This window comes from Hemiscyllium ocellatum, chromosome 31 (assembly GCF_020745735.1).
Source record: "Hemiscyllium ocellatum isolate sHemOce1 chromosome 31, sHemOce1.pat.X.cur, whole genome shotgun sequence".
NCBI lineage: Eukaryota > Metazoa > Chordata > Chondrichthyes > Orectolobiformes > Hemiscylliidae > Hemiscyllium > Hemiscyllium ocellatum.
In genome coordinates, this window is record NC_083431.1 from 38,251,567 (window position 1) to 38,276,590 (window position 25,024).

The 25,024-nt window shown below is 41.8% G+C and overlaps 1 protein-coding gene across 7 annotated transcripts in view; it reads left to right on the forward strand.

The window, feature by feature from the left end:
* Positions 1-25,024, forward strand: part of elna (elastin a) — a 271,733-nt gene that overhangs the window by 51,012 nt on the left and 195,697 nt on the right. For all 7 annotated transcript variants that reach the window (XM_060848380.1, XM_060848374.1, XM_060848377.1 and 4 more), the window contains exons 4-6: positions 14,396-14,461; positions 17,285-17,371; positions 22,907-22,975. In XM_060848380.1, coding sequence (XP_060704363.1) covers positions 14,396-14,461; positions 17,285-17,371; positions 22,907-22,975 — 222 coding nt within the window. The remainder of the gene's footprint in view (positions 1-14,395; positions 14,462-17,284; positions 17,372-22,906; positions 22,976-25,024) is intronic.

Consider the following 25,024-nt stretch of genomic DNA (forward strand, 5'->3'; position numbering starts at 1 on the left):
ACTGCACCACCATTTCTGTAGTTGATGCAGAGCCTTGTGCAGGGGGGCACAAATACTATAGAGAAATACCAATTATTACTGCAAGACTGTATCAATTGGTGCTCTAAAGCTAATCATGTTTCGAATCTGGGCCTGCTTTTCTGGATGAGCTGATAGGGATGTTGCCTGATGAGAGGAACCTCTCTGATATCCATATTATGTTATAAGACCATAAGACTTAGGAGCAGAAATTAGGCCATTCAGCTTGTTGAGTCTGCTCTATCATTCAATCATGGTTAATTAGTTCCTCTACATCATTCTCTGTCTTTTTCCTCGTAACCCTTGATCCCCTTGACAATCAGAAATCTATCTACCTCAGTCTTAAATATACTCAATGACTGGTTTCCACAGCTTTCTGCAGTAGTGAATTCCATAGATTCACCATTCCCTGGCTGAAGAAATTTCTCCTTAACTCCATTCTAAAAGTTCTACCCTTTGCTCTAAGAGTGTGCCCTTAGGTCCTAATCTCTCCTACAACTGGAAACATCTTCCCAGCATCCACTCGGTCCAGGCCATTCAGTTTTCTGCTACTTTCAATTAGATACTCCCTCATCTTGCTAAACTCAATTGAGAAGAGACCCAGAGTCCTCAAATGTTCCTCATGTGTTAAGGTTTTCATTTCTGGGACCACTCATGTGAACCTTCTCTGAACCTTCTCCGAACCTGCTCCAGAGCTATTACATGTTTCCTGAAATATGGGGCCCAAAACTGTGCACAATACACCAAATGTGGTCTGACCAGAGCATTATAGAGCTTTAGAAGTACATCCCTGCTTTCATATTCAAGTCCTCTCAAAATGAATGCCATCATTGCATTTGTCTTCCTAACTACTAACTCAACTGCAAGTTTACCTTAAGAGAATCTTGGATTAGAAGTCCCGAGTGTCTTTGTACCTCAGACTTCTGAATTTTCTCCCCCTTTAGAAAATAGTCCATGCCTTTATTCTTCTTGCCAAAGTGCATGACCTCACACTTTCCCACGTTGAACTCCATCTGCCACTTCTTTGCCCACTCTCCTGTTATGAAGGTATAAAGGTACTTTAAGAGGGTTGAAAAGCTAACAAGAACTGTCTGACACAGCACAGGTTCTGAACAAGGTAACAATGTAACACTTTATAAAAACCAATAGTACAGCTATGTTGCTGTGGAACACAAAAACAAATTCAAATTCAACCAATCAGTTGAAATTATGCCCCAAGATATCAGAATCCATCAAATTTGAATGTAGTATTTTGATAATCTTAAAACCAAAGAAATGATTCAATGTTTAGGGATGTAAAACCAGACATTTTTAACAGTTAAGGAGAATTACCAAGCCACCAACAACTACAGACTTCGAGCAGAACAACTCTCTGAAAGCTACCTGTCTATAACAAGTTTGCGCAGCAGAACATCAAAAAGACGACAGAGGAAAATCTGCAGTTGAAGATACCAAGCTGACTGGTTTTGAAATGTGATTTTTTATTTTGTAAATCTTAACCCAGATTTTTTTTATCAAACTAATATTGTAATGTGGGAGGTAAGAGATAGGCTTAAGAGAAAGGAGTTGTAAATAGTTGTTGGTTTTAATATTCTCTGTAGGACTTAAATAATAAAGTTGTTAAATTTTTACTTTAACTATTGAGCCCTGGGATATAGTTCTATGCCTCTCGAATTTTAACAGATTACAGCATGGGGTGAGTCTTTTCTGTGTTGTTGGTTTAAATTAGCAGAGGGCTTTACCCCGTGTCATAACAATACTACCTGTCCATCTACCTATCTTTGTATCATCTGCAAACTTAGCCAGAATGCAGTCAGTTCCTTCATCTAAATCATTAATGTATAAAGTGAAAAGTGGTATCCCAACACTGACCCTTGAGGAACACCACTTGCCACTACCTGCAACCCTGAGAAAGATCCTTTTATCCACACTCTCTGCCTGCTGCCAGACAGCCAAGGTTCTATCCACGCTAGCACCTTGCCTCTAACACCTTATCTAACTCAACAGTTTCCAATTCAGCATGTTGTCAAAGGCCTTCTTGAAGTCCAGGTGGATGATATCCATTGGCTCTCCTTGGTGTATTATGCATGTTACTTCCTCAAAGAATTCTAGCAGATTTGTCAGGCATGACCTCCCCTAAATGAAACCATGCTGACTTTCCCCTTTTTTACCATGTACTTCCAAGTACAGTGGCACAGTGGTTAGCACTGCTGCCTCACAGCGCCAGAGACCCAGGTTCATTTCCCACCTCAGGCAACTGTCTGTGTGGAGTTTGCACATTCTCCCCGTGTCTGCGTGGGTTCCCTCTGGGTGCTCCGATTTCCTCCCACAGTCCAAAGATGAGCAGGTTCGGTGAATTGGCCATGCTAAATTGCCCATAGTATTAGGTGAAAGGGTAAATGTGTGGGAATGAGTCTGGGTGGGTTGCTCTTCGGAGGGTCGGTGTGGACTTGTTGGGCCGAAGGGCCTGTTTCCAGACTGTAAATAATCTAATCTAATCTAAAAAGTATTCAAAAATCTCATCCATCACAAAGAACTCACGACCGAAGTTCGGCTAATTGGTGTGTAATTTTCCATCTTTTGCCTTACTCCCTTTTTAAACAGAGGTGTCACGCTAGCGATTTTCCAGTTTTCTCCCTGATTCCAGTGATTCCTGAAAAATCACCACTAATACTCCCACAACATCTTCAGCTATCTCCCTTAGAACTCTGGGGAGTCCAGGTGACTTAACCACCTCCAAACCATCAGTTTTTCTAGCACTTCATGTTGGTGCATCCTTGCCCAGCAAAAGCCCTTAAATTCGTTAAGCAGGTTTGTTAATTCTGCTTCTTGTTCTACACCTAAGTGAGCAAATATGACGTCCAAGTTTTCTGTATTTCTGAATGGGTTACTTGACGAGTAAAAGTTCAAAATGAGCTTCCGCCATGTCTCCATCCAGTTCATGCCCATTGCTACCCTAATCCATATCAGATAATTCATTTCCCTGATCTTCTTTGCAATTCTGTAGGGGCCTTGAATGGTTCACCTGAAATTGATTGGGCCACTAACACATCTCCTCCTGGCTGAAAGGTTCAGGATTTGGTAGGTTGGTTTGCCTTTTGTTTCATTACAGTTTGGAATACTCTCACATGTTTTTAGATGACTTCCCAGGCTGATGATAGTTACTGAAGGAACTCTGTAACATAGACTAACATGGACACTTCTTCCTTCTATTCTGAAAAGAACACTCCTTGACTTGTTCCAGAGATCCTTACAGTTGGTACTTGTAAGAAACTTCAAATAGAGTAAAACTAGTGGATTCATTAGGTAAGTTTCTGTGGCGATCAGAAAAAAACATCTAGCCCTTTATCCCAGTTATGGGGTTATTCCCTGATGCCCTGATCATTGTGTCTACTGACACCATTCCAGCATTCCATGTGACTACAGGGAACATGCACAAGGTTTCTTGATTGTACCCAGTATAGCCATGATTTCTTGGAATATTTTAATGACAAAAAAGGTTTTTGGCCTTGATCTGACACAGATGATGCTGGGTGAAGAATTGGGTGACTTCTCTCACCAATGTTTTGGCAGATGTGAATTTCAGGGGAACAGCCCCTGGGAAATGTGTAGGTACATTATGGAAAGACTATACTTACTGGTAACCTGTTTTTGGTTTGAGCAGTGATTCCACACAGTCCAATGATAATTTTTGAATGGTTCTACAAAGGCCTGTACAGGAATCAGAAGTGCAGGTTTTGTTGCAGATCATGGGTCTTTCCCACAAACTGGTGGCTGTGACAGATGCTGCAAAATTTCACTGCATCTTTGTGAGCTGTGGCTAATAAAAATGCTGGCTGATGTGAGTTTGGGTTTCGCATACACTGACATACTCAAACATTGGAACTTTGAGTTAGCTGCATTATTCCTACCTGGTATCCCGTCAGCATCGTACATACTGTATTATTGTGCACACCTCATGGAAAGGTCTGTGACTGGGACCCTCCATTTACTCATAAGCACCTCACCTCATTTGTAATGTAGTAGCATTCAAGAACTTTTCTGCCTCAGCTTCAGTGTGTGCTGCCTGAGATAGCACTTTTAACAGTTGGTCAGCTTATTGGACTGTTACTAAGGAAGTTCTGTTTATTATTTGTTTGGAGTTTTCCAATCTCCTGGAAAGAAAAGTTTTCAGATGATTAAACTGGATGGTTTTCTGTTGTCACTGCCACTCAATTTGTAGTTGCTGAGCGTGTCTGTTCATAGACTATGTAACCACACAGGCATGGAAAATGCCGGTCACTTTCTCTTGCTGTCTTTTGGTCTCCTTAACCTCAACAAGCTTCTTGGCAACCAATGGAGATGCTATTACTTTTTGATCCTGCTAGGTTATTGATGAGTCTATAGACATGCAAACTGGGATGATTTTCCTTGTCCTAACACAAGTTTGCACAGTAGATGCACTCAGAAAAAGAGGGCAGGAATGTTTTCTCCTTTAATCCTACTTCCAGCACCTTGGTACTTGTTATACTCTCTAATGGTAAGGTTATGTTTTTTCCCAGCAACAGAGTTTGGCTGGCCCCACTATTACTCCTGTCCGACCGAACTCATCTCTGCACACCTCGACATGGTCCTGTCCCCTTTAGTCCAAGAACTCCCCACTTACGTTCGGGACACCACCCACGCCCTCCACCTCCTCCATGATTTTCGCTTCCCTGGTCCCCAATGCCTTATCTTCACCATGGACATCCAGTCCCTGTACACCTCCATCCCCCATCACGAAGGACTCAAAGCCCTCCGCTTCTTTCTTTCCTGCCGTACCAACCAGTACCCTTCAACTGACACCCTCCTTCGACTGACTGAACTGGTCCTCACCCTGAACAACTTCTCTTTCCAATCCTCCCACTTCCTCCAAACCAAAGGAATAGCCATGGGCACCCACATGGGCCCCAGCTATGCCTGCCTCTTCTTAGGATATGTGGAACAATCCATCTTCCGCAGCTACACTGGCACCAACCCCCACCTTTTCCTCCGCTACATCGATGACTGTATCGGCATTGCCTGGTGCTCCCACAAGGAGGTTGAACAGTTCATCCATTTTACCAACATCTTCCACCCCGACGTCAAATTTACCTGGACCATCTCAGACTCCTCCCTCCCCTTCATAGACCTTTCCATTTCTATCTCGGGTGACCGAATCAACACGGACATTTACTATAAACCAACCAACTCCCACAGCTACCTAGACTACACCTCCTCCTCCGCTGCCCCCTGTAAAAACACCATCCCATATTCCCGATTCCTTAGTCTCCGCTGCATCTGCTCCCAGGAGAACCAGTTCCAATACCGTACAGCCCAGATGGCCTCCTTCTTCAAAGTATGCAATTTCCCCTCAGATATGATCGACAATGCTCTCCACCACATCTCCTCCACTTCCCGCTCCTCCGCCCTTGAGCCCCGCCCCTCCAATCGCCACCAGGACAGAACGCCACTGGTCTTTACCTACCACCCCACCACCCCACCAACCTCCATGTGCATTGTATCATCTGTTGTCATTTCCGTCACCTCCAAACGGACCCCTCCACCAGGGATATACTTCCCTTCCCTCCCCTTCAGCGTTCCAAAAAGACCACTCCCTCCGTGACTCCCTCGTCAGATCCACACCCTCCACCAACCCAACCTCCACTCCCAGCACCTTCCCCTGCAACCGCAAGAAATGCAAAACTTGCGTCCATGTTGATTCGGTCCCCCTTTACTTCCCTCCAAAGCCCCAAGGGATCCTTCCATATCCGCCGCAAATTCACCTGCACCTCCACACACATCATTTACAGCATCCGCTGCACCTGATGTGGCCTCTTCTATATTGTGGAGACAGGCCGCCTACTTGAGAAACGTTTCAGAGAACACCTCTGGGGCACCCGGACCAACTAACCCAACCACCCCGTGGCTCAACACTTCAACTCCCCCTCCCACTCCACCAAGGACATGCAGGTCCTTGGACTCTTCCATCGCCAGACCATGGCAACACGACGCCTGGAGAAAGAGCGCCTCATCTTCCACCTAGGAACCCTCCAACCACAAGGGATGAACTCAGATTTCTCCAGTTTCCTGATTTCTCCATTTTCCTAATTTCCCCTCCCCACACCTTGTCTCAGTCAAATCCCTTGAACTCAGCACCTCCTTCCTAACCTGCAATCTTCTTCCTGACCTCTCCACCCCTACCCCCACTCTGGCCTATCACCCTCACCTTGACCTCCTTCCACCTATCACATTTCCAACGCCCCTCCCTCAAGTCCCTCCTCCCTACCTTTTATCTTAGCCTGCTGGACACACTTTCCTCATTCCTGAAGAAGGGCTCATGCCCGAAATGTCGATTCTCCTGCTCCTTGAATGCTGCCTGACCTGCTGCGCTTTTCCAGCAACACATTTTCAGCTCTGATCTCCAGCACCTGCAGTCCTCACTTTCTCCCACTATTACTCAGAATCACTATAGGCTCCCTCAATTTCCGTTGGAAAATATGACTACTGTTCCTTTAGATCCCAAATCCCAGTAAATCTAGCTTGGTCTTCTATGCTTTCAGTCTGATTCCAATTCTTTGCACAGGATGTATGTGCCTGGATAAATGCACTTATTTTATTCTGTAGCCTCCAAAAGTGGCCTAGACGTTTCCCACCCTTTGGCAATTAAAATACACTTGGCTTCACTTTTCATCTTAGCATGATCCCTCCTGTCTTGAGTAGGACTCCCAGTATTTACCCCCTCTCAGTTTCACATCAATCTCTCAACCTAGGTACTTTCAAAATGATTAGGGTTGACTGGGGGAGGGTTTCTTCTGGAACAGGGGTTTATGGATCAGCTCATAGTCATTAGCTAGTATGACAGCTTACCTAAACCAAATTACTCTCTGTCTCTCTAGGTGTATTGTTATTGGGATGGGAATGGAATGTTCTATACTCCTCAAGGAGAATTATTTAATCTAAAGTGGCTTCTGCTTTAAGTGCTTGTTCCCACTGGTCAAAAGCAAGCTGCTTCAGCTTTTCAAATTCCAGTAGATCTGGTCAGGCTATTTTCAGCAGGTGCAGAATTTCTGATATATACCTCCGGCGCTAACTGCTATGTACTTACGATAGCTTTTTTGCTGCCTGTAATCAGTGTCACTTGCCTCAGTCAATTTTGTAAGCTTTCACTGAAATCTTATTCTGCAGTCATAAGGATCATTGTTGGACTGGTCACTTGAAAGAGATAAAGAAGGCGTCTACCTCTGCCTTATCGAGCTAAGGAATTAAATTGTTCTGCCCTTAAGTCTGCATCTGCCCTTAAGTCTGCAACAATGTCTCTTCTGGAAACATAACATGATTTGTGCCCCTCAGATCTAGCTGTTTAGTTCAAATACTTTTCTCCTGTTGTTATTTCTGAAATTCTCTGACTTGTGTCCTTGATCTTTCCTCTCTTTCTCATTTCTCTCTCACTCTCCTCTCTTATGTCCCTCACCGTTCTCTCTCCCTGTCTTTCCCTTTCTTCTCTATCATTTCATTCTCTTTTTTTCTTGAAACTTCAATTTCCACTGCTTCAATTTTAATCTCTGTAATACTACTTTATCTGCTTCGTCGAAGAATCAAGTAAACAGTATTAAATAATAAACCCAACTGTTTAGTGGTCCAAGTGCAAAATATAAGTAGTTCATTACACATGTATGCAGGGAGCAGCTCAAAGTTTCTTCACTAAGTTACAAACAATCATGGTTTTTCCACAGAAAATAAAGTTACATATCCCAATTCAGGTGGACAACCTACCTAGGATGAATCTTGGTACTTGTCACATGTTCTAGTCATTAACTTATGTTTCAACCTGGCTGTTCAGAGTCCAAACAGCCTTAACCAAAGTACAGAGTCTAGATTAGAGTGGTGCTGGAAAAGCACAGCAGGTCAGGTAGCATCCGAGGAGCAGGAAAATTGATGTTTCGGGCAAAAGCCCTTCATCAGGAATAGAAGAAGGGTGCCTGCAGAGTGGAGAGATAAATGAGAGGGGGATGGGGGTGGGGAGAAAGTAGCATAGAGTACAATAGGTGAATGGGGGTGGGGATGGAAGTGATAGGTCAGAGAGGAAGGTGGTGGAGACGTCCCCAACAGTACCCTTCCACCGACACTCTCATTCATTTGGGTGAACTGGTCCTCAGCCTTAACAATTTCTCCTTCGAATCCTCCCACTTCCTCCAGTCCAAATGGGTAGCCATGGGCACCCGTATGGGCTCCAGCTATGCCTGTCTCTTTGTTGGCTATGTAGAACAGTCCATCCTCCGTAATTACACCGGCACCACTCCCCACCTCTTCCTCCACTACATTGATGACTGCATTGGCGCCACCTCGTGCTCCCGCGAGGAGGTTGAGCAATTCATCAACTTCACCAACACATTCCACCCCAACCTTACATTCACCTGGACCATCTCTGACACCACCCTCCCCTTCCTGGACCTCTCCATCTCTATTAATGACTACAGACTTGACAGACATTTTTTTACAAACCCACCGACTCCCGCAGCTACCTGGATTACACCTCTTCCCACCCTACCTCCTGCAAAAATGCCAGCTTGTATTCCCAATTCCTCTGCCCTCCGCCGTATCTGCTCTCAGGAGGAGCAGCCTCCACCACAGAACACACCAGATAGCCTCCTTCTTTAGAGATCGCAATTTCCCTTCCCACATGGTTAAAAATGCCCTTCAACGCATCTCGTCCACATCCTGCCCCTCCGCCCTCAAACCCCACCCCTTCAACCATAACAAGGACAGAGCCCCCCTGGTGCTCACCTTCCACCCTTCCAACCTTCACATAAAGCACATCATCCAAAGACATTTCCGCTACCTCCAAACGAACCCCACCACCAGGGATATATTTCCCTCCCCACCCATTTCTGCTTTCCGCAAAGACCATTCCCTCCATGACCATCTGGTCAGGTCCACGCCCCCCCTACAGCCCATCCTCCCTTCCTGGCACCTTCCCCTGCCACCACAGGAATTGCAAACCTGCACCCATACCTCCTCCAAGGGCCCAAAGGAGCCTTCCACATCCATCAAAGTTTTACCTGCACATCCACCAATATCATTTATTATATCCATTGCTCCCAATGCGGTCTCCTCTACATTGGGGAGACTGGATGCCTCCTATCAGAGCGCTTTAGGGAACATCTCCAGGACACCCGCACCAATCAACCCCACCGCCCTGTGGCCCAACATTTCAACTCCCCCTCCCACTCTGCCGAGGACATGAAGGTCCTGGGCCTCCTCCACTGCTGCTTCCTCACCACCCGACGCCTGGAGGAAGAACGCCTCATCTTCCGCCTCAGAACACTTCAACCCCATGGCATCAATGTGGATTTCACCAGTTTCCTCATTTCCCCTTCCCCCATCTCACCCCAGCTCCAACCTTCCAGTTCAGCACCATCCTGATGACCTGTCCTACCTGCCTATCTTCCTTTCCCCCTATTCACTCCACCCTCCTCTCTGACCTATCACCTTCATCCACACCCCCATTGTACTCTTTGCTACCTTCCCCCACCCTCCTCTCTGACTTATCACCTCCATCCCCACCCCCTATTCATCTATTATACTCTATGCTACTTTCTCCCCATCCCCATCCCCTCTCATTTATCTCTCCACTCTGCAGGCACCCTGCCTCTATTCCTGATGAAGGGCTTTTGCCCAAAACATCGATTTTACAGCTCCTCAGATGCTGCCTGACCTGCTATGCTTTTCCAGCACCACTCTAATCTAAACTCTGGTTTCCAGCATCTGCAGTCCTTGTTTTTACCTAGTTGACCTTAATCAAAGTACCTTAGCTTTACTATAGCTAAGCAGGATAAACTTATTCAAAATTAAACATATGTTCCTTGAAGATAATAAAATAAAGACAATAAAAGATAAACATATTTTTCTAGTTGTATTACAATGAAGTCAAAATCCCTAACTTTCTAATTAGACCTCACTAAAAGTGAACAGGGGAATGCGCTGCCAGAGGTAGTGGTGGAAACAAGTACAATTTTGTCATTTAAGAAACATTTGAGGGATGGGATGGGTATGGGAGAATATAGACCAGCACAAGCAAATGGGATTAATTTAGTTGTGAAGACTGGGTGGCATGGGTAAGTTGAGCCAAAGTTTCCATGCTGTAGAACTTTGTGACTCTATCACATGTAACATTGTGATTAATCAGAATGTACAAGCACAACCTCTAACTTCAAGATTTTGATTGAGAGTTATCCCAGTCATGTGTCTTAGATCCCCATTGAAGGACTGTCAACAGGTATTCTGGTCTTTCGTCATTGTTTATCTTAGGAACACAGACTTGCAGACTCTCACCCCTGTCGCCATATAAGGGTGATGGTAGCTCTTTGTGTGTGTGTGTGTGTGTGTGACTTCAATTAAAATTTGGACCCTAACTAGTCTAATGGCTGATTTTTTGTAAAAATACCAGCTGGTTCATATAAGTCCTTTCCGGAGAGAAATTTATCTTCTTTACCTGGTCTCCCCTACTTGTGTCTCTGGACTTGCAGTAACATAGTTGATTCTGAACAAAGGCTGTCGTAAAAGACTGAACAGTAATTGCTTACCCATCCAGTTATAACCACATCCTCTGAACAAATGAAAGAAAGGATTTCCTGGCTTTCAGTCAATTTTCTAACCCCAGGTACTTTAACTGTTCAAGGATCAGAACTTTTTAAAGCTCCCTAAGAACATTTTTATAAACCATATTTTATATTTTTATACGATATATTAAAAAAGTCTTACAGTGACAGTTTATCCATTCTAATTCTTTTGTTTCATTCATCAGTTCAAATCTTGGCCAAGAGCCCCCAGTTTGTGAGAACCAGTCCCTGGGGTGATTCCTAATTTGTTGCAATTCTACATGGGTTTCCTCAAACAGTTAAGTTCTGGGATAAGGAGAAATGGACTGGCTTCCATTAGTTATTTATCTGCCCCATCATTTGGTGCCAGATTAATTTCAAAATGATCCTTTCATTTGTGGACAAATTTCTTCCACACTCAAATGAACTTATGGTTCAAAAGATGTCCGATATAACTAGGCTTTCTTAATTAACAAAACAAGTGAGTTTATTGTTACTCAGTATGAGAAGAAATAGGAACACAACACATATTCACACAGATTAAAAATAAGAAGGGAGTCCAAAAAGATCAATTTTTAAAAAAATGTATGGATCAGTCTCTGAATATTTCATAAAGGATAGTAAACTTTATGGCTGTTGCAGTGGATATTACTGGTAGCATTGATGTTGGTAATTGAACAGCTGCCTTTTGTTTTATTATCATATCACAGTCTGAGATACCCCCGGAGATCACAATTTGTCATTCAGTTTCTTCCTTTGAAGCTTCTATGGCACTTCACTAGGTGTGACATAGTCTCCCAGAGAAAATGAATTTACAACTGCGTCAATGTTGGCTGTGTGTCCTTTTTATGTAAAAAAAGATATTGAAATGAAATTTTGATATTTTCCATAGATGATTTTGGACTATGATCAGTGATCAAGACGGTAGAGATCTTAGCCTACAGTACGAAAGGAAGTGAAAAGAATAATTTGGCACAGACAGTCTCAGACAGGAAAGCTCACATCTTAAATGCATTATCTGGGCTGACATGACATCAATTGTCAAAGTTCACTTGAGAATGTAACTTTTAAATGTTTTGTGATTTACATATGAAAGAACTGAAACCAACATGTTCATTCTAAAAGATAAGAGACTTGACAAACAATCCAGGTCTTTTTCAATATATAATGTCAGTTACATCACATTGTAAACGTTTGCTATAAAGTCTGTGTCTTACGATCTTATACTCCAGAACCATCTGATGAAGGAGCAGTGCTCCAAAAGCTAGTGTTTCCAAATAAACCTGTTGGACTATAACCTGGTGTTGTGTGATTTTTATCTTCTAAATTCCAGTGTGCTGCACTTGTGATGGGTTGGGGAACATATGATTTACATTGGTCAAATAATTTTAACTTCATTGCGGTATCAGACAGGATAATTTTCAAAATTAATATTTTGGCAGTCTTCATTCAGTTACCGGGAGTTAAGTTGGATAGATGGAGTACAAAGCTAAATCACTACAGGGTCAATGTAATAAACTGCAATTAATATTTGCAGTCGTTTGCAGGTTTTTCAACCATAATTGGGGGCGGCACTGTGATTAACACCGCTGCCTCACAGCGCCAGGGATCTGGGTTTGATTCCCGCTTCGGGCAACTATCTGTGTGGAGTTTGCACATTCTCCCTGTGCCTGCGTACATTTCCTTCAGGTGCTCCGGTTTCCCCCCACAATTCAAAGATGTGCGGGTCAGGTGAATTGGTCATGCTAAATTGCCCATAGTGTTAGATGCATTAGTCAGGGGTAAATGTAAGGGAATGGGTCTAGGTGGGGGTGGTGTGGACTTGTTGGGCCAACTGGCCCGTTTCAATCCTGTAGGGAATCTAATCTAATCTAATCTAAATTATACCTAGTGGCTAGACTTTCCAGGTGAATATTGCTGCTACATTTGCCCAAGTATTCTGATAGGTAGTAATCGGAGCAATGTAGACTGGAGTTGTGCATTGGGATTGTGCAGAATCCCAATGGTATCTGCTTCAGAAAATTTGCCCTTCATCTGAAAACCTTCAAAGAATCCATTTTAAGTCAGAGAATTCAGAGAGATTTAATTTGCTCGAGCTTAGTGGATACCAAGGAAAAGTTAAAGTTTGACTAATATTGACTCCTAGTAACTTTTAAGGTGAATCACTGGCTCACTGCTGAACAGATTTTTTTTTTGCTCAAAGACTTTAACAAAGAGATCCAAGTTATTTGATATTTATGCGAATGAGAACAAGAACTATTGACAATCTGACCATAGTACCATGTTTCATGACATTATTGAAATGGTTGTCAGGCAAGTAATGAAAGTATTGTGGTAATAGGAATCTGGATACTGTTCTGTACAGTCACAACACAAAAGGTTGTGTTATTTGCCTGATGCCTGAGTTAAGTGCATCTTATTGGAGATTCAGGGAGATGATACAGCTATCCTGATCCATGAAGAAACTAACAATATAAGTTAAAATAAGAATGATATTTTTGCTGACAGGATATCCGGAATAAAGGATCAAAATTAAAAGAAGAACCTTAAAAGTAATAATTTCAAGGTTGTTACTTAATCCATGCAATAGTCAGCATTGGAAATAGATACTGAATTAAGTACATAGCTTAAAAATAGGAATGGGAAATAAACATTAGCACCATAAACTAATAGATTTAAAGAGTACAGTTTTAAATTAGTCTCAGGATCAGGATGTTGCCAGGAAAGTCAGCATTTATTGCCAATCCCTAATTGCCCTTGCAAAAGAATTTTGGAAAATTATTGGAAAGATCACTGAAATCACCAGAATGTGAGAATAGAAGAAATAATAAATACAAACTTACATAGCCAGAGGAAATCAACTTTAACCTCAGGAAGTGATAGTGCATCTAGAATCCTAGTTTGGTCCCACCCAAACTGCCATGCAATTCTGGCCGTCTTATTAGGAAATACCCATCTTGGTATTTGAGAACTCAGAGGAAAAGCTACAAAAACTTCAAATGCTTAGTCTGGAAAATAAAACATTTGGAGGGGAAACTGTTAAAATGTTCTGTTTGGCTACTATCTGAAACAGAACCAGATTCCTTATAACCATATTGTATTCGACATTGCTTTGACCGCTATAGGTCCTGAAGCTGCTTTATTGGTAGCATTAAGCACTATATTCTTACCAAGCTAACCGATTCTTCTGCGACAGCTGAGGTGCTGCAAAAATCCTCACTAACCCCTTTTATCCCAACTCAAACTTGTGATTATCTAAAACTCTCTTGCCTACATTCTAACTTGCATCAAGTCATCAAATCTTCCCTCTTTCTAAAACCACTGATTATGATATTACACAATTAAAAAATGTGTTTAATCTTTCCCATTCCTCCCTATCTCTGTAATCCCTTCCAGCCCTTTAAGTCTTCCACATCTCAGTAATCCTCAATTCATACTTCTTGTCCATTCCCAATTTTAACCTCTCCACCAACCGATGAACATACCTTCAACTACTCACTTAAGGCCTTAAAACCCATACGTTTGCCCAGAGTGTTCTTATCATCAGACCTAGTGCCTCCTCAGATGGCATATGCAGCTCCACTTTAACACAGGTGGTGAGAAAGAAAGAAAGAAAACTATCACCAGTGCTATTTGCAAGTTGATGCAGAAGATAAAAAAGCAGTTGTGTCCAATGGATGCAGTTTATCTTGGGTTGGCAATTCAAGGCTTAATACACAAGCAATTCTATTTGTTATGTAAAAAGTACTTGGTATTAAACTAAATTTTTTTTATTCCAGGATTACCTGGTTCCATTCCAGGGGCAGCATACCCTTACAAGGCTGGACCTGGAGCTGGAATTTTAGGTAAGAGTCCTCTGCTTTACAGGGAGACTTTTGTTTTCTTCTCATTTTTCTTGTTTGAACTTTGACAGATTTCTCAGAGTAGAAGTCTGTTCCGCTTTACATTCCACATTTTCTATCGAGTTTGTTATGGAGTCATAGTGTGTTACATCGTGGAAACAAACCCTTCAGTCCAAACAGTCCAGGCAAACCATAACTCCAAACTAAGTTAGTCCCACCCACCTGTGCTTGGCCCATATCCCTCCAAACATTTCTCATTCATGTTCTTATCTAAATATCTTTTAAACATTGTAACTATAGCCCCATCCACACAGGAACCACACTCGGTAGAAAATAAAAGCCTGTAATGTCTTCTTTGGATCTTTCTCCTTTCACCTTAATAAAATTTCCCCTTATCTTGAAATACCCCATCCTAGAGAAAAGACACCATCCATTCACCTTATCGATATCCCCTCATGATTTTATAAACCTCTATAAGGTTACCTCTCAACTTCCTACGCTCCAGTGAAAAAGTCCCAGCTATCCAGCCTCTGCTTGTAACTCAAATTGTCCATTCCTGGCACTATCCTCGTAAATCCTTTCTGAAACCTCTCCAGTTTAATAACATCCTTTCAAAAACAGGGAGACCAGAACTGGACACAGTACTCCAGAAGAGGCCTCACCAACACTCTGCACAATCTCAACATACATTAGGGACATTTACTTGACTCTTGGATAGGCACATGGAAGTTAGTACAATGAAGGGTATGTGGGTTAAACTGATTTTAAAGTAGGATAAAAGGCTGGCACATCATTGAGGGCCACAGGGCCTGTAATGTGTTATACTGTTCTATGTTCTAAACATCCCAAATTTCTATACTCAAAAGATCTAAACAATGAAGGCAAGCATACTAAATGCCTTCTTCACCACCCTTTCTTTTTGTGATGCAAATTTCAAATAATTATGTCCCAGAACCCCTAGGTCTCTCTGTTCTTCAACACTGCCCAATGCCCTACTTTTAATTCTACAGGTCTTGTCTTTGTTTGTTTTACCAAAATGCAATGCTTTGCATTTATCCAAATTAAACTCCATTCTTCAGCCCATTGACCCAATTAATCAAAATCTCTTTGTAACCTTAGATAATCTTCTTTACTATAGCACCAATCTTAGTGTCATTGCAAACACTTATAACCTTGTTTCTATATTCTCATGTAAATCATTTATCTAAATGACAAACAAAAATGGATCCAGCACCAATTCTTGTTCAATAAAGATGAAATTAAGATATATTTTGCTGATACTGAAGTCTAATTAGCCTGTTTGCATAGCAATATCTTTCAATGCCAATCATATTCTAACAATATGTCGAACAAAGGCTAGACTGTTTTACTTCTTCCATGTTTCTGCTCAGTTGCCGTTCATAAGGATTTGCAATTAAGCATTGCAATGCCATACTGACAGGAGAAAATACATTTCTATTTTAGCTCCAGGTGACAGACTAGTTGCAGACAACAGAAGCAACATCATACTATATTCATATAGCACCTGACTTAGTGAAGTGCTTCATTGGATCTTTATCCCAAATCATAAAAGGGGTTGGTAGGAAAGGTGACTAAATGTTTGGTGAAAGGGATAGGTTTTAAGCGTAACCCTAACCCTTTCACAGGAAGAAGGTAAGGAAAAGTGTAAGGTGGCTTATCAGAGTAATTCCAGAACTCAGCACCTTAACCAAAGGCACGGGCACATTAAACTGAAGATGTTCAAGAGTACATAATTTGAGAAACTCAAATATTTCAGAGTTTTATAACTAAAGGAGATTACAGAGTTAGAAAGATTGCAAAGCCATGGAGGCATTTGAAAAGAAGAATAGGGACTTTAAAATTGAGGCATTGCTTAACCAGGAGTGAGTTTAAATTTGTGAAAAGGGCAGTGATGGATGAAAGGACTTGGCACAAGTTAGAATGTAGGCATAAGAAGTTGTGATTAAGTAAATTCTATGTATTATGATCTGAGGGAGACGAGCCAGAAGAGTGTTAACTAGTCAAGACTCAGAATAGTGAAGACATGAATAAGTAATTTAGCAACGCAAGAGCTAAGGAGGAGACAGAGTTAGATTCTAGTTTGTGTGAGAGGTAACTAGCATGACTGTATGCTAGGAAGCTCGGCGTGAGCTTAAATGTAGCTTTGAACTTTGAACTTTAAAACAGTCTAATTCAGCTTCAAACAGTTGCTACATAGCAGGGATGAAGTTGGTGGGTTTCAGGCTGACAATTGTGGTAGGAGGACATTTCAGTCCATCCAATATTGGACGCCTTGTGACGATTTTGAAGTGGCAGTGCAATTGATAGAGATGGTGATAAGAATTCTGAGCACTGTCAGCATACATGTGCAAACTCAGACTAATGACTCAGTTTTTGGATTATGTTGCCAAGGCAGAATCATGGGGATGACAAATAGGAGAAGAATAAGGGTAGGTCTTTCAGGGAAATCAAAGATTAGTGTGAAGAGGTGGAAAGGGAAACCATTATAGGTGATTCACCGGTAAGAACGGAATCAGGATAATGAAGTGTTCTCCAGCTGAACAAGGTGGCGAGGCTTTGAAGGAAGTTAGTGTGGTCAACCGAGTCAAATGTGCCACAGAATGATAAAGAACAACAGAGCGATAACTTTCTTTTGTCACTACCACACTACCAATAAATGTATGACTTGAAAAGAGTCTTTTGGTATTGTGGAAGAGGAATTCCAGGAAAGATGGACCTTTATTTGGGAAGCACAACACATTTGAAGAGTATTCAAAATTCAGGAAAACATCATTTTTCACCTTTTATGTATTTTATATTTTCCAGGTGCGGGAGTTCCAGGTGCGGGAGTTCCAGGTGCGGGAGTTCCAGGTGTTGGAGTTCCAGGTGCAGTTGTGCCAGGGTTATATCCAGGTATGAGCCAATATTGTCTTGGTATACGTGTGTATAGTAATTGCAACCTATGATTTTTGTACTGTAATCTTATAGGTTGGATGGTCTCCTGAATCCCTTATTTTACCTCTCATTTTATTGTGAGCACTGAAATGGCACTGACACTTCTTGGGTTAACTTCTTCAAATGTATCTTTGGAAGTAGATAAAATTAGTTTTCTTTGAGTCAAAAATTAAATGTTGAATGAGCTGTTTTCTAACACTAATCTGTCACTGCACTTATGGTTCGTTACATTGATTTTTAATAGGATGAATAACAAAAGCTTTAAGAAATTGGCAAAATGAAACAATCATGAGTATAAATGGTATAAAGGTGATGCAAAATTGAGGTGGAATATAAAACCATCTTATGTCATAACGTAAGATACCAGTTATACTCAACATTACATAATAACTGCTAAGTAATCCTGCATTACATGCAAGGAGCTTTTCAAACTGCAGTTTTTGTGATATGTATTTATAAAATGATTTTTCATGTTTGATTTGTTAATTCCTCCTTGTATTTGTCAAAACGGCATAGAGACATTCTTCCTCTTAAATGTTTCCTAAATTCATGCTGACACTCCAAATTGAAAAGGATGAAAAAGAGTTGTATGGTGAATTGTAGTGAAGGTGTATACTATACTACTGTTCTTTGGAAACTTAGCTTCTAAAGTAGAAGTAAATGGATTTTTATTTTTCAGTTCTATGATATGTGACTTTTTTCTCAGGTTCATAAACTTGTTTTTTTGTAGTGGGTGTAAACAGCATTTCTAAAAATATCAAGTCATTTGGGCTAAATGACAAGCCAAGCTAGCTGGTGAGATAAATGTTTACGAATGTAGTGATTGGAACCAGGTAGACCTTGTTGACTGTGAGGCTCTTGATTGGGTTTGTTAACCTGAGTCAATCAGGAAGGCCTGGCTGACAGGGGATTTAGAATCTCCTCAGTTCAGGCAACTAACTCTGAGTTGGTTGGCAACAGCCAATGTACTGCGCACAAGTAAGTAAAGGGTGACTTGGTGTTGGGGTATTGGCCTCTGTGCAGTTATCTTAACCAAGTTAGAACATAGAACAGTACAGCACAGAACATGCCCTTCAGCCCACGATGTTGTGCCGACCATTAATCCTCATGTAAGGTAAACCTAATGTACAAGCCCTCAAATTTCTGTGACCATATGTATGTCCAGCAGTTTCCTAAATATCCCCAATGACATCACTTCCACAACTGTTGCTGGCAACGCATTCCATGCTCCCACAACTCTCTGCGGAAAGAACCTGCCTCTGACAACCCCTCTATACTTTCCGCCAAACAGCTTAAAACTATGACCCCTCGGGTTAACAATTTCTGCCCTGGGAAAAAGTCTCTGACTATCAACTCTATCTATGCCTCTCATTATTTTGTACACCTCAATTAGGTCTCCTCTCTTCCTTCTTTTTTCCAGTGAAAAACGTCCGAGCTCAGTGAACCTCTCTTCGTAAAATAAGCCCTCCATTCCAGACAGCATCCTGGTAAACCTCCTCTGAACCCTCTCCAAAGCATCCACATCTTTCCTATCATAGGGCGACCAGAACTGGACACAGTATTCCAAGTGCAGTTTAACCAAAGTTTTATAGAGCTGCAACAAGATCTCACGACTCTTAAACTCAATCCCCCTGTTAATGAAAGCCAAAACACCATATGCTTTCTTAACAGCCCTGTCCACTTGGGTGGCAATTTTAAGGGATATATGTATCTGCACAGCAAGATCCCGCTGTTCCTTCACACTGCAAAGAATCCTGTCTTTAATCTTGTACTCAACTTTCAAGTTCGACCTTCTAAAATGCATCACTTCACATTTATCCAGGTTGAACTCCATCTGCCACCTCTCAGTCCATCTCTGCATCATGTCAATGTCATGTTGCAGCCTACAACAGTCCTCTATACTGTCAACGACACCTCCAACCTTTGTGTCGTCTGCAAACTTGCTAACCCATCCTCCAATCCCCTCATCCAAGTCATTAATAAAAATTACAAAGAGTAGGGGCCCAAGAACAGAGCCCTGTGGAACACCACTCACCACTGACTTCCAGGCAGAATACTTTCCTTCCACTACCACTCACTGTCTTCTGTCGACCAGCCAATTCTGTATCCAGACAGCTAACTTTCCCTGTATCCCATTCCTCCTGACTTTCTGAACGAGCCTACCATGGGGAACCTTATCAAATGCCTTGCTGAAGTCCATATACACCACATCCACCGCTGGACCCTCATCAACTTGTCTAGTAACATCCTCAAACAACTCAATAAGATTTGTGAGGCATGACCTGCCCCTCACAAAGCCATGCTGACTGCATTTAATCACGCCATGCTCTTCCAGATGGTCATAAATCCTATCCCTCAGAATCCTTTCTAACACCTTGCAGCCGACAGACGTGAGACTGACTGGTCTGTAATTGCTGGGGATTTCCCTATTTCCTTTCTTGAAGAGAGGAATTACATTTGCTGCCCTCCAGTCCTCAGGTATGACTCCAGTGGACAGCGAGGATGCAAAGGTCTTCGCAAGCGGTGAAGCAATCACATTTCTCGCTTCTCAAAGCAGCCAAGGACAAATCTGGTCTGGCCCTGGCGACTTGTCAATCTTAATGTTTGTCAAAATTTTCAGCACATCAGCTTCCTCAATCTCTATCTGTTCCAGCATGCTTACCTGCTCGTCAATTGTTTCCTTCACTACAAGATCCTTTTCTTTAGTAAAGACAGAAGCAAAAAACTCATTTAGAGTTTCCCCTATGTCCTCAGACTCTATACACAAGTTCCCAATACTATTCCTGATCGGCCCTACTCTTTCTTTGATCATTCTCTTATTTCTCACAAACGTGTAAAATGCCTTTGGATTCTCCCTAATCCTTCCTGCCAAGCCTTTTTCATGCCCCTCTCCTGGCTCTCCTCAGACTATTTTTGAGCTCCTTCCTTGCCTGCATGTAATCCTGTAGAGCCGAGCAAGACCCTTGCTTCCTCCACCTTACATAAGCTGCCTTCTTTCTTTTGATGAGAAGCTCCTCCGCTCTCATCATCCAAGGTTCCTATATCTTATCTCTTCTTGCCTGTCTCAGAGGAACACATTTATGCATCACTCACAACAATTGTTCCTTAAACAGTCTCCACATGTCTCTAGTACCCTTTCCATGGAACAATTGCTCACAGTCCATGCTTCCCAATTCACATCTGATAGCATCATAGTTTCATTTTCCCCAATTAAATATCCTCCCATTGTGCCTGCTTCTCTCCTTCTCCATAGCTACATAGAATGTGAGGCAGTTGTGGTCACTATCACCAAAATGCTCTCCCACTGCAAGATCTGACATCTGCCCAGGCTCATTGCCAAGCACCAAATCCAAAATGGCCTCTCCCCTCATTGGCCTGTCAACGTACTGAGTTAGGAAACCCTCCTGAACAGACCTTACAAAAACAGCTCCTTCCAAACCATCTGCTCGAAGGAGGTTCCAATCAATATTGGGAAAGTTAAAGTCACCCATTACAACAACCCTACTACATTCACACCTTTCCAAAATCTGCTGACCTATGCTTTCTTCAATCTCCCTGCTGCTATTGGGGGGTCTGTAGTAAATCCCTAATGAGGTGACTGCTCCTTTACCGTTCCTAATTTCCACCCATACTGACCCAGTAGGCAGCCCGTCCTCGACAATGGTAACTTCTGTAGCTGTGATACCCTCTCTGATTAGCAGTGCTACACCCCCTCCTCTTTTCTTCCCCCCTCCCTATTTTTAAATGTTCTAAACCCTGGAACATCCAGCAGCCATTCCTGCCCCTGAGAAACCCACGTCCCTGTTATGGCCACAACATCATAGCACCAAGTACTGATCCATGCTCTAAGCTCATCACTTTTATTCCTGATACTCCTTGCATTAAAGCAAACACACTTTAACCAGTCCCTTGGTTCTTTCCCAGGAAATTCCTTCCCACTGGCTGCGCTACCTCTTGCTATTGCCTCATCTCCATCAACTTTCACCATCGGTATATAGCTCAGGATCCCCCTCCTGAACCACTTGAGCAAACCTTCCACCCAGAACATTGGTCCCCTTCCAGTTCAGGTGCAACCTGTCCTTCATGTACAGTTCCCACCTTTCCCCAAAGGCATCCCAATTATCTACATATCTGAAACCCTCCCTCCTACACCAGCTGCGCAGCCACGAGTTAAGCTGCGCCCGCTCCCTGTTCCTCGCTTCGCTATCTTTAGGCACCGGTAGTAAACCGGCATCACTTACTTTCCTTCCTGGCAGCCCCTCTGGTCCGCGTCACTTCTGCCACTCCTCCTGCTCCTTCTGTGGAGGAAAAACACCGCTGACCACTACCGGTAAGTAATTTTAAAAAATCTCCCTTACCTTAGCTCATGAGCTCTTATCTCCCAGAAAAGGAGAAGCCCACCACTAGTTGTAGTTCACGGGGGGAAAGATCCATATCCTCAGAATAACAGTTTAGTTTTAGCAGTCTTCAGTGCATCAGAATTAAAAAGAAGTCTTCAGCTGTTTCAGCAGTCCATTTTGGACAGGACTAGACAACTTCCTGAGCTTTTTTTTAAAAGAGTTTAGTGATTTATCTTGTCTACGTGGTTTTTTTGGGTAGACACATTAATGGAGAGAACCACATCTGCTGTATGCGCAAGAATTTGCCAAAAGGAAACACTTGTAACCTAATCAGTCAAGCAAGAAATTAAAAGGTGATGTCAGAAGCAATATTTCACTGAAGTTAGCTGTCTGTAAAATATATTGATGAGGAAAAGGGTTTAATTTTTATTTTTACTTCATGATAAGATCCTTCCAGTTTGTCTTATTTAGTTTTTTTTATGTTATTTTGGTAAAAGTACATTGCAAGCTTCTTGACAATATTTTCCATGACTGACCACCATGATAACAACTTGCAATTATTACATTTTTGATCAAGCCAAGTTTAATCCTGAGATTTTATTTATCATATATTGCTGTAGTTTGACATCATAATGGCTGAGTATTTTTCATTTCTTTCCAGTTGTTATTCCTCTCCCAGATTTTACTGTACTACTTCCTTTTGCACTAAATTGACTCCATCACTTTATTCTGTTTTCTTTCTCTTGGTTCCTTGACAAAATCCCAATTATGCTGCTTACTGCTTGTATAAATAGATGAACATGTTCCTTGCTGAATTGTACCTTGAAATGGCAATTGGCAGCTCATGTGTCTTGAGCTTTGAATTTACACAATTTACTTAGGCTCCTATCTGGGATGCCTTTATAATGGCCCCGCTTAAAATAGTTTGGATCAGATATGACCTTAAATTTAACTGTAGTACTCAGATTTTAGGGCTGTCACTGTTGTATTCATATCTTATAGTCAGGATTAAATTTAAAACGTCTTTATTAAATTGTATTAAATATAATGTAAAATGGTTAAATTTATAAGGCAAAGTGCGATGTGTTTTTTTTTGTATTTATTAAAAGCAAAGAAGTTTATTTCTGTTAAGTATTTTATGTTGTATTTCAAGGTGCAAGAACTCATGGACTGGGTGTGCTTCCTGGTGTACCAACTGGGACTGGTTTGAAAGCTAAACCAGGTAGGGAAAGTTTTAACATTTGTGTTGAATATTCCCTCTATTGGTAATATTTTAGAATATTTTAAGATCTGTTTGACGTATACCTGTATAAGGTATGACAATCAATATAAAGGCAAAAACATACCTGTCACCATTTGAACTGTCATATGTTAAAAGGTGCATTTGCTATACCTGTAATATTGGTATGAAGTATCCTTTTTTTTTGTATACATTTTTAGTTGTACATTAAATGTGTGTTGAGTTATGGCCAAATCTGACACTGGAGAAAAGTAGAATGAGACTTCTGGAAAAGTTTCACTCTCAAGTGATTTTTAATTTTCACTTTCAGCAGCTTGGGTAAATAAAAAAAGTTAATGGGAGTTGAAACACCCTAATTTAAGTGCTAAATATGAATACTTATGGGGAGAAATCTGTTCACAGTGCTTCTTCTGGCAATACTATGCAGACTTGTCAATTCCATCAGAGCAAGCAATGCTGTTGCATGGGCTGCAGCACATTTGTCAACACCATCATTATAGAAGACTACATCTCTCATTGGTAACAGTCTGCAGCACTGCCTGCAATCACCCTGCTCTCACTTCCCAGGGAATCAAAATAATCTGTGCAGCACCACTAGGAACAAAGCTGCTTGAGTGAATTTACCTCCTGACTTATATTATCTTAATGCCTTCCCAAAGGGGAAAGAACAATTTAAAGAAAAACTTCAGCAATATTTGAACATACTGTCATACTTGAGCTCCATTTTGAGATCTATATGACAAGTCAGACCCACAAGCCACTTACAGGTTTTACTTATTTAACTTCGGGTCTAGTGATCATAATTCTGTTTTAAGCTCGTTCATGGAAAAGCATAAACCTTCCATATAAATTAAAGTTTTTAATTGGAATACACTCAATTTAATAGTATGAAACAAGAGCTTTCAAAAATTAATTGGAATAGACTGTTCACAGGTAAAGGAATGTCTGATAACTGGGAGGCTTTCAAAAGTTTGATGACACGAGTTCAGAATCATTATGTTCTTGTTAGAGTGAAAGGTAATGTTGGTAGTATTAGAGAACAATAGATGGATAAAGATATTGAGGTTCTAGTTAAGAATAAAAAAATTATAGATATAAACAACTGGGTTCAAATGAATCGCTTGAACGGTATACAGATAAACCTCGATTCTTCAAACAAGATGAGCAGGCACTATTTTGTTTGGATAATTGATTATTCAGTTAATTGATTTAATGCCTTTCGTCTGGGGCTTGGAGTTTTCTGTTAAGTCCGCTTCTTGTTCAGGAGATGAGGCAGCAGCACACCACTGGTGAGCGCCCGCACCCCTGTCGCCCCCGCTTGCCTGCCAATCCTGTCCGTCCCACCCACCATCCAGTCCCCGTCCACGCCCCTACGTCCAATCTGGCTGTCTTGTTTACCCCCCCATCCATCCATCCCCAACTCCCCCACTCTGAGGCAGCCGGACCGGACACCAACAGTAAGACTGCTGCTGCCTTTGGGGGCAAGTCTCCAAATAATACGCACGCACACAACCACACACACAACGTTTTACTGCAACTTTTTCACAGGTTCCATCTTTGCCCTGTACAGGACGATGTTGGAGAAATTATCTGGGGAAGGGTGGGTCTTAGGGTACATCTCTGTGTAGAACTCCAGGGAAAGTGTGGGGCAGAGAGAGAGGGCAGGAGGTCAATCATTTGGAGATGGTGCTTGGGCTCCCATCAATGTCCAAGATTGTTCTCTGCAGCATTTCAGTAAGCTGAGTTCAGTTTTAATAATTGTAAACAAAAGACACGATATTTGTTGGAAACACGTCTTTGATGTAATGTTTCTATCAGGACCTTGAGATTTTTTTCGGATAATCCAAAATTCGGATAATTGATATTCAGATAATCGAGGTTCCTCTGTAAAGGGTAAAGCAGCGTTCTTAAGAGGGAGATCAGGACGGCAAAGAGAAGTTATAAAATAATCTTATTTGCCAAGACTAAGGATAATCCAAAGAGATTCTATTAGTACATTAAGAGAAAGAGAGCAACTACAGAGAGAATGAG